Source organism: Orycteropus afer, unplaced genomic scaffold (genome assembly GCF_000298275.1).
Source record: "Orycteropus afer afer isolate SDZICR_OR568_19922 unplaced genomic scaffold, OryAfe1.0 scaffold00003, whole genome shotgun sequence".
NCBI classification, from domain to species: Eukaryota; Metazoa; Chordata; class Mammalia; order Tubulidentata; family Orycteropodidae; genus Orycteropus; species Orycteropus afer.
In genome coordinates this window covers 26,282,523-26,293,441 of record NW_006921590.1, presented here as the reverse complement: position 1 = coordinate 26,293,441, position 10,919 = coordinate 26,282,523, and the positions used below count along the sequence as shown (strand labels likewise).

The window sequence follows — 10,919 nt, the reverse complement described above, 5'->3', positions numbered from 1 at the left end:
GAAGGAAGGTTGGGCAATCCTACTTCCATAGTGATACTGCCTCAGAAACCCAAGGAGGGGTCGCTATGAGTCAGGGCCTACTCGACGGCAAATAACAACAACAACAACAACATCCAGAATATATTAAAAATTCTTACAACATAATAATAAAAAGATAAGTAACCCAACTGAAAAATAGGTTAAGAATCTGAGTAGACGTTTCTACAAAGAAGAAACATAAAAGATCAATAAGAACCTGAAAAGATGCTCAACATTATTAGTCATCAGGGACATGTAGATAAAAACTCAATTAAGATACAACTTCACCCCTGTGGTGGTTCGGTTTGTGTGTCAGCTTGGCTGGGCCAGGTTGAGTGGCTGGGCAGCTGGATGTAGTATTTCCCATGATGAAACTGATAATCAGCTCCATGGTGAAATCTACTGTGAGCAGCTGAGTAGCTGCTGTAGGGATGTGGTCTGCTTCCCATATATAAGAAACAGCTTTGGGAATGATCACTAGCTTATGGCACACTTGAACCCTGCATGTAGCTGTATCATTGTTCAGCAGCCTACCATGCTCTGCCAACCTTGGGACTTAAAATGGACTTGAGTTAATGGCCTGCCATGTGGTTTGGTAATGCCAGGACTGTGCCATTTTATTTGTCAACCTTGGGCTTGCTAGCCTCAGCACCCAGTAGCTGCCTGAGTGAAGAGATGCCTCTAGCTTCAGTGGGCCGGGAGCAAGAGGCAGAGCTGAAGCCCAAGGTCAAGAGGGGCTTTCACACAGCTCCTAGAGCCTGGCACTTTGAACTTGGACTTAAAGCCTCCAAACTATGAGAGAATAAACTCCTGTTTGTTAAGGCCATCCCATTTGTGGTATATTTCCTGTCAGAGCGGCACAACACCTACTAGAATGGCTATACAGTCTAAAAGACACATGGACAAGTGTTGGCAAGGCTATGGTGAAATTGGAACCCTCACGCATTGCTGGTGGAAATGTAAAATGGTACATCTGCTTTGAAAACAATTTGGTGATTCCAAGTACATTATGCTAAGTGACAAAAAGCCAATCTCAAAAGGTCACACACCATATGATTCCATTTATATAAAATACTGTCTCAACACTGTCTAAATGACACAACTAAAACTCTGAATAAGGAACAAAAATAAGGTATGTCTAGTTAATGGTATATACTAATAATGTCAATTTCCCAGCTATGATGATTTGTACTATGGTTTTGTACAGGGCTTCAAACTGGTTCATTCTGGTTCAACCCCCTGCTGATAATTTGCCTTTCCACCCATATAATGCATGATACGTGAATTATATCTCAATAAAGCTCTTCTAAAAATTAGGATATAGAACAACTTATTTTTATGATCCTAGGTAATTATTTGTCATGAAATATATTCTCTGTGTTGCTGTAAATATACTTTCATTAAGGATTGGCTAATAAATGCTTCATAATCCTAAGAGTGAGGGTATACCTTTAATGACAGTGTGAATTTTTGATGGGGTAGGGCAATGTTAGTCCTACTCTAGTATTGTAGTGACAGAGTAAGTATATTTGAAGAATAAGAGTAAGTGTAGTGACAGAGTAAGTATACCTGAAGAATGTCAGAGAAATAGAATGAAGCGTGTTTGATTTATGTGAATCAGACAATCAGAACTAGCCAAACAATATTCTAATAACTCTGTTCTTTAATCATTCTGAACACAGAAAGTTACAAAAACATGGGTGGGAAGTAGGACTGTTTCAGTAGTAGCAGTGTGGATGAAGTCCATTAAGCCAATTAATACAGAAGATTGATGAAAACAGTCCAGTCAGGTGTTTTCTCTCTGAATGGTGGTATGATATGTGCATATATACCCTTTCTTTTACTTCTCTACTACTATACGGTTTCTTACTCTTCTCACTGAGCTTTTCCTAAATGTCTTTCTTACTCTGTATTTTTCTTGTCAGTCTTATTTAGAAAGGAAATCCTCAGAAGAGGAAGAAATAAAATTTTAAAAGCTCATATTCTTGGTTGGCATTTTAAGTTGGTCAGTGCTCCTTGAAATTGGGAGTACTTGGAAGTTCTAACTTTGGTTTTCTCATTTAGGATGTTGCCAGAGTGTGGCCTGGTACTAAAATGCCTGGACAAATGGGAAATAGAGATAGGACAGTACTTGGACTTAAAGTAAGTTTCTTAAGCTTTTTTTGAGGAATGGTCAAATGAATGCCTAAATGCAAAGGCACCAGAGTATGTATTTAATATGTGTCTGTGTCTCATCGTTCTAATTGGCTTTAAAATTATTGAGGGGTACAAGATAAATGAATTGTGTGTGTGTGTGTGTGTGCATGTGTGCGCGCTATTGTGGTAGTAGTAAGTTTTCATTTAACATACAAGCAATAGAATGTGCTGCCATTATAAAGAAAAATTAGTTATCTACCATTTGACCTGAAAGATTTCCACAAAATGTTGTTGCGTGAAAAAAATAAGATTCAGATAATTTTTTTTTTCTTTTCATAAAAGAGTGAACATAAAACTCCCTACAGATGTGGGTTACTATGCCATTATATAAACACAGAGAAAAGTAGAAGGTTACGTACCATATTATGGGTTCGAAATGGATATATATCAAATGTGTATGGTGGCTGGATGTAGATGAGGAAGAAGAGAAAAGAAGGCTAGCAAAATGTGAGGATGGGATAATAGCACTAAAAAAAGGTTATAAATACAGATATTTTTTGTGAAATATATTTTAAAGGGGAAAAGTTAAGTTCAGTCTCTACTAAATTGAGGTATATATGTGATACATAAGTAAAAAAGCAAGTTGTAATGGGTTCAGTATAATTCTGTGTTTACAAAAATAAACAGCTGCTACAGTTTATGTATGTATACATATATATATTTCAAAGCATACAAAGTACAGAAAAGAAAATAAGCCAACCATAAGAACACCCAAAGCCAGTCTTTTTTGTCCATATCCTTCTAGTTTCTATTTTAGATATATTTTATTTATCATTTTTAACTGGCAAAAAATTTAAAATTTTGTGTAAATAAATCGAAGGTTTTTTGTTTTTTTTATTTCTATTACTTTTATACTTACCGGAGACATCTATTCTTTTTTTAAAATTCTGTGTGTGTGTGTGTGTGTGTGTGTGTGAGAGAGAGAGAGAGAGAGAGAGAGATTTTTGTTTCTGAAGTATTTAACTTTTAGCCATTATTACTTAGGAGCCCTGGATCAAACTTGCTTTCTCCAAAAGTATTTAGTTGTCTCTCTGCCATTTTCTTCCTGATCATTCTTTCCAGTTTGTTTATGTAAGTCTTTTCTCCATCTGAATATCTGCTTGGCCCTCTTATTTTAGAAATTAGGCCCAGAGAACCAGTTTGCCCAGTTCCTAGTTTCTAATATAACTAGGAAAAAAATCTTGCTATGCTTTAGTGATGCCAACAGAGTCCAATGAGATATCCAAGTAGTCTTGGTCATTTCAGTCACATTTCTATTTAAAGTGAGAGTTTTCTACCACTTCTGTAGGGCGTAACTTACAGTTTTATATTTAAAGAATGCAAAATGTTGTGTGACAAAAGCAAGATTCAGAGCATGATGTAGAAAAAAGTGAACCAAAGACTCCGTAGGCATCTGTGTTGCTATGCTGTTATGTAAGCACAGAGAAAAATGGGAGGTTATACAGCAGGTTATGGATTATATGTAGGATACATATGTCAAACATGTGGGTCAGACATGATTTTCCAAAAAAAATACTTCATTTTCTCAGTGCCATTTCTTGATGAATTATTCTTTCCCAGTGTCACTCATAAGGTTTGAATTTTTAAAGTTTTTGTTCAACCTTTGAAAGTGCTCACATGATTATTACTTTACAGGCTTTCATCCTCTTCCTCTTTTACAAACAGATATTGCTTATTTCAATACAAGTATATTTTCAAATTTTTAATTCTTTAACTTCATTGTCACTTTCTGCTTTAGGTGTGGAGAATAAACACAAAGCACAATATAATCTATGTAAATGGCTCTGTGCCTGGGCATAAAAATTGCTTAGTAAAGGTATGTATGTATAGCTGACAGATATGTGAGTGTGCCATAAATTCTTCCTTGATCCATGTATGTGGTTTGAAAATATGTGGCTGTTTCAACACGTGCTTTTTGCTTAACTTTTTCTGCTTTTTGAGTAGTATCTGAATTTAAAAGTTGCATGAAAAAACTTACACTCTATGGAACTGAAAACCTACAAAAAATAGTAGCACTACCAAGCAGAGAGATCTTCAGAAATATCAAAAGGATATTAGGAAATTGATTGTCAAAATATCAGTATATCTCTGTCCCTCCAAAGCCAAAAACTTTTTTAGCTTTTCAAAGAGCACTGCTTTGACACAGGAATTGGCTGTATGTGGGGTGGAAATTAAATGAGACTGAGTCACCAAGAAAGGTGAATAGTAGACATTTTAGAGAGAGATTGATTATTTTTACTACTAGCACTACCCTTATTACACCTTTGTTTTTTTGTTTTTCTCCCTTTAAAAAGCAGGTTTATTTTCAGAAATTTCAAAAACAAAGTACAAGACGAAAATAGGCATATATGGGATAGATTTGATGTGAAAACTCTTAAACTCTGAGAGATTTATTTCTATTTCTCATTTTCTTTAAAGAAAAAAAGTTTTTTCCCTCGTTAAGTCCTATCTCTGTAAGTAGAGATACTGCCTTAGAAACCCAAGGAGGGGTTGCTATGAGTTACATTGACTCTATGGCTGTGAGGTTTTTTGTTTGTTTGTTTTTTAGTAAGTCATATCACTTAGGATATATTTTATAGACTCACCATCTTACAGAAAGAATAACTTTGCAGCTCTTCTTGATTTTGATCTCATATCCAGGCCTGGAATGAATTTTATTTTTAGCATCTTATAAGAATTATTTAAACAAATATCCAGAGGAAGTTATTTAGACTAAATAACTGTTCTTTGCAAAGTATATGGTTTTTTTCTCAATAAGTATTAGTTTATTAGCATGAAAACAACTTTATAGTATTAAGCATGTTCTAGTATTTTTGTTTGTAAATTAAATTATTAAAATGTCTTTTCTCCCAGTTTCTTATTTGCTCTTTGACTCTCACAGAATATGGTTTAAAATCAGCCTTGAAATTTAGTAAGATGATAGAAAACAGCAAAATGTATATTTGTTCCATAAGATATATTGTGAAATAGAAATGCATTTCTATCAGTAGAAGGCTAATACAAATTTTAGGGCTTTGAACAACGGTGCTTGTGCTTCAGCTTTGTGAGGAACATGGTGCATTTTACCATCATCAGAATCTCGCTGAGATCCTTATAATAAAATGAAGATAAAGAAAAGACAAAACAACATTAAATTATAAGACATGAGACTTTTGGAGAACTGAGAATCTTCCTTAGGGATGCCCTTTGTTAAGGAGGACTTTCCATATGTTTCGGTTGTCCTTCTCTTCAGACTTTTTCTTTCTGTTAGTCTGTGTGGACCCTCCTGCCCTTCATCACTCGTACTTTCAGGAGGACATACGACTGTCCTCTGTAAACACTTTGCCAGCCGTCTTTGCTGATCATCAAATGACGCCCTCCTTCATCGTTCAAGCCCTCGGGAGTGGAGCTAGGAACAGCAAGGGGAGTGAGTGCTGTCATGGCTCAAGTAAAGCCTAGACCTTGGATGGCCTGGCCTCACCTTTTCAATAAATGGTTGGATGTAGATTTCTACGTTTAAGTGGGTTTCCAATCCTCAGATGGCTCAGTTATATACAATGACATGTTGAAGCCAAGAAGCTATTACTTATTTTTCATAACATTTTACCTTCATACTTTATTGTAACTTAGCTACCTTCTGAATATCACAACATAAAAGAAGAGGAAAAAAAGGAAAAGCATTAGTTGCCATAGTCAAATTGTACTAGATAGCAGAAAAAAAAATCTTTTTAAGTGTTGTCAAATCCTCCTCTTCTCCCATTTTACTGTGTGCACAGTTCTAGGCTCACTTTCCAGATGGACCTTCTCAATTGTCACCTCAGCATCTTTGATACCATAAGGAATAGATAGGTCGGCTCTCTTCAGAGACCATAGTAGATGTAGTAATGTTCTGAGCTGGTTGTTTTAAACAGTTCTGTACAGCAACATTTATTACTCAGATTCATCATCTACTTAAAAGGTTGCTTTTGAAAACTCAGTTGACCTTCTTTAAGGATGATGGCTTATTATTACTGTAGATACTCAGACATTACAACAAAGGCAATTCCAAAAGAAACTCACATCAAAGAAGTATCTAGTCCACTTTGAACTGTTAACACACTAGTGTTAACTGTATTCTTACAAACATATTTGGATAAAAAGAACTTATCTTTTAAAAAAAATCTTTGAAATACGGTACCTAAATAACTTGTTTTTTGTAACCTTAAAGAAGATTACACATGTCTGTCCCAAACATTAAGATGTGAGTTTGAGGAGGGAGTGTGCTATGAGTTTTAAATGTCTAAACTCAGTATATCTTTTGAAAACATTCCCCTATTTTTTCCATTCTTTCAGGTGATTTAAATCAGGAGAGAATGATTCACCTTGTCTTTAGAGATTGAGGTGCTTCTTACTTAGCAGGCAACCTCATTAACATCTTCTCCTTATGTAGGCCCCTTTTCTACTTCAGAGTGTAGGGCTGCCTTTTTTTTTTTTTTTTTTAAGATTTTAAAGTTAGTAATGGTAGTCCTAAGGCTGTCCATCCCTAGTGTTAATTAATGTAACATTTTGTTGTTTAGGTTCACAAAATATACCAAGAGAGCCTAAAAAACTATTTTTTCCACCATATGTGTGTTATTAGGTACTATTCATGTGTGCTTATTTCTATGGCCTAACTTACAAATTTAACTGTGTTATTAAATTTAACTTTTTTCAGTCAGTGTCCCCCACCCCCTAGTATTTTCCTTAAAAATTTGAATTGGATTGTCAATACACATAAATATAAAAAGAATAAGATAGATGGTTGACAGAGTCTTGAAAACTTAGGGAAATAATAAGCCAGGGATAAGATTTATGTATACAGAAATAAATCCCATAGAATCTTGCACATTTTTTAAATTTTTTGCAAGTTTTTGGCTGTCAACTTTAGAGCCACCATGACAAAAAGAGTTAGGTAGATGTCTTCTTATATGTTTCAAATCAATGAATTATAGTAGTGTAATATTTACACTTTGAATGTATAAGTAGTGCTTTTGTTGTCTGAAATGTTCCTCAGCTATATGTAAAAATGTGAAATAAAATGTATCAACATAGCAGAGAATGCTTTTTTTGTTGGTTTTAGTGTTTACCTGGGTTTTATTTTTAATGCCAAATTCTGTGAAAGTTTTAAATTGGTATGAATATGACTTTGAAAGTGAAAGTCCAGGTTCAATCCAAGATTAGTGAATTAGGGGGGAAAAAAACCTAAACAAATTTATTTTCTCTGGGTTAATTTAGCATAAATATAATTTCTTGGAACAATTTTGATGAGATTAAAATAGATCTGTTATTCTGTACTTAGCTGTTTCTAGCAGCTGTGTACTTATTTCAACCAAATTATTCATTTTCTTATTGCCAAAATGATTATGCCTTCTTTTACTCTGTGTGTAATTAAGTGCATTTTTTAAAATTTCTCTCTGAATGAAGGCTGTAGAATGAGTCAGAAGCTTTGAAGAACCGAATAATGTTTAAAAAAATAAGCCATAATATTTTAGATCATATCAGTATCTGTAAAAGAATTTTTTTGTTCTGTGAGTACACAGATATAATAAGAATATTGTTCGAACATAAGGAGTTAATAGCTAGTGTAAAGATTTATGGATTTATTTTTATAGGTTTTTCTAAATATTAATCTCTTCTAAGCTCAGTGATAATGCTGTTTACTAAATCATCTAATTTCCTTACTAAAAGTTCTTATTTTTGGTTCTGTATCTTAGCGTTGAGACTAACATATATGCTGTTGTTGTTGTTATGTGCCGTCGAGTTGGACCCAACTCATAGTGACCCCTCCTTGGGTTTCCAATCTACTACGGAAGTAGATTGCCTAACCTTTCTTCCGAGGAGTGGCTGGCTAGATATATTTTATTTTTCTAACCTCAGCTAGAAAAATCTGTGCTATAAAAAGTAGAAAATAAAGTAAAAATAGATAATGTGAGTAGATGGTAAAATAGATAATTAAAAATAAATATCAGATATATCAAATTTTTCTACTTGAAAAATAAAAAAATGTGGATATAATTGCTATTTGATCAGTAATTTAAGAACAACTTATCTTTTTGGACAGTTCCAGAGGTTAATAAGTTATGAGTAAGATAAAGTAGTAATCAAGGTAATTTTATTGTTACACATTGACTAATGAACTTGGGCAGATTGTGTTTCTATAGTTGGATTAATTAAATTTATTGGAATAAAAAAATACATTGAGTCTTTTTACTGCATATATGTAATAGCTGTGTTATTCATATTTAAAAATGTAGGAACAGATATTCTTTGATAATAAATAATAAGTTAAATAGGCTATGTTTAAATAACAAGTTTACTTGGAGCACTTACTAATAAGATTTTTGCTTCTGCTTCCAGATTAGAGATTCTATCTTGCCTACATATAAGGATTTCTGTAAAAATCTACCATTCCCTACATATTTTCCTGATGGAGATGAAGAGGAACTACCAGAAGATTTGTATGATGAAAATGTGTGTCAACCCAGCGCACCTTCTGTTACATATGCCTAACTTGACATTGCCAAGCTCATGTATCTTGGAGGCTTTGCTGAGCCAGTGAAACAGTGTAACCAGGAATATATTCTTTTTTCTTTTTTTGGTCACAGCAGTACTGTTCTTAACATCTTTATCAAGAGCGTAAAGATATTATTCATCCCACAACTGAATTTTGTTAGAAAAATTACCACATTGAACAAATCAACTAGGTAGATTGAATGTACCAAATTTTAGGTTGTCTGATAGTTTGCATATTAGCAAAATCTTTGTAATTTTTGAGCTTCACTCTATTTTATTACGCATTTCCCAAATTATCTTGGGGTGTTTATAAACTAAACTTCTTATATTAAAGATTTTGTCTGTCTTTTTGAAGGGGTTGTTGTAGAGCAGTAGAAAACCATATGGGGACTGTGTGCAACCTTTTAAATAAAAGAAACCTTTTCCTAAAATTCACTTTTACTGTTCTACATCTTAGAGTGCAATAGGAAGAAGGAGATTTTTATATAAATTTACAGAGGCATAGGTACCATAGTTAAAATGGCCTGATAAAGAAAAGACAAAATAAATTGTGGGTCCCATTTATTCTTCTTTTGGGAGGTATATTAGTTTTAGTTTGATCACTCAGTAATAAGTGCAGTCATTTTTCCTTGAAGCCTTCCAAAAAGGATTTGAAGTGGCCTATGATTGTACATTCAACAAATGTATTACTTGTCTACTATTGAAAATGTTAATAGCCCCTGAGTTTTTCATCAGTAGGAAATTAAGATGTATTTACTAATGACTACTTAGGACAAACAGATAAATAAGCTTAACATTATAAGTAAAAGAGCAGGCCTCATTTAACTGCAGAATTTTTTCTGGACTAGATTCTCAAGGACTCAGAGCCCAACTTTTAACTCCAGATGTTGAGTGAGACTTGGTTCATAGCGCCTAAGAGGCTTCTCAACCATTGCATTAGGTCTCCATGTAATATCCTGATAACTGATGAATTTTGTTAATAAAAGAGTTAATAGTATTGTTCTGCCTATGTCACACTTCTCCCATTAATTTTAAACCCAAGGGTAGCTACATCTCTTTTTAAAGTTGTTGTATTTTACTTCATCTCATACCTTTGAAGACTTGTGGCAATTGGCAGGAAATCTACACAATAAAGTAGAAATACAAGAGTAAAACATCCAGGATGATATAAATTAGAATAAGTGATACGGGGATTGAAAGGAAATGATGCCAATACAATATAAATGAGCAGATTATGACATACAGAGTTACAGTACTAATTCAACTTTGAATTTCCTAGGAGCCACAACGTAAAACAAGTTACACTATTTGTTACATCATTTTAAATCATGATTTCCTCAGGAGAAATCCTTTTACTCATTTATTTGAAACCAAAACCAAATGTGGTGCCATCAAGTTGGACCCAACTCATAGCGACCCCTCCTTGGGTTTCTGAGGCAGTATCACTACAGAAGTAGATTGCCCAACCTTCCTCCCAAGGAGTGGCTGGTGGGTTTGAACCACTAGCCTTCTGGTTAGCAGTCAAATGCCTTAGGCACTACACCACCAGAGCTCCTATTTATTTCAAAGTCATACTAAATATTAATCTATAATTGAGTATTTTTTTAAAATTTTCAAACTGAAAAATAATCTGTGAGGTTAAATTGTATGCTAAGCAAATCATCTGAGAAGCTGGATTATATGAAGAATGTGGCATCAGGATTGGAGAAAGACTTATTAACAACCTGCAATATGCAGATGACACAACTTTGCTTACTGGAAGTGAGAATGACTTGAAGCACTTATTGATGAAGATTGGACTACAGTCTGCAGTATGGATTACACCTCAATATAAAGAAAACAAAAATCCTCACAACTGGACCGATAAACAGCATCGCAATAAATGGACAAAAGATTGAAGTTGTCAAGGACTTCATATTACTTGGTTCTACAATCAACACCAATGGAAGCAGCAGTCAAGACATCACATGACATATTGCATTGGGAAAATCTGCTGCAAAAGACCTCTTACAAGTGCTGAAGAGCAAACATGTCTCCTTGAAGATTAAGGTGTGCCTAACCCAAACTATGGTATTTTCAATCATCTCTTACGCTTGTGAGAGCCGGACAATGAATAAAGAAGACCGAAGAAGAGTTGATGCTTTTGAGTTGTGGTGTTGGCAAAGAATGCTGAGAGTACCATGGACTGCTAAAAG

General features: G+C 34.2%; 1 protein-coding gene across 1 annotated transcript in view; it reads left to right on the top strand.

Moving 5' to 3' along the window:
- The window catches only part of MRPL3 (mitochondrial ribosomal protein L3), a 61,196-nt gene extending 52,475 nt beyond the window's left edge, over nucleotides 1-8,721 (top strand). The window contains exons 8-10 of the mRNA XM_007936871.1: nucleotides 2,083-2,160; nucleotides 3,953-4,030; nucleotides 8,569-8,721. Of these exons, the coding sequence (XP_007935062.1) occupies nucleotides 2,083-2,160; nucleotides 3,953-4,030; nucleotides 8,569-8,721 (309 nt within the window). The remainder of the gene's footprint in view (nucleotides 1-2,082; nucleotides 2,161-3,952; nucleotides 4,031-8,568) is intronic.
- The last annotated feature ends 2,198 nt before the right edge of the window (nucleotides 8,722-10,919 follow it).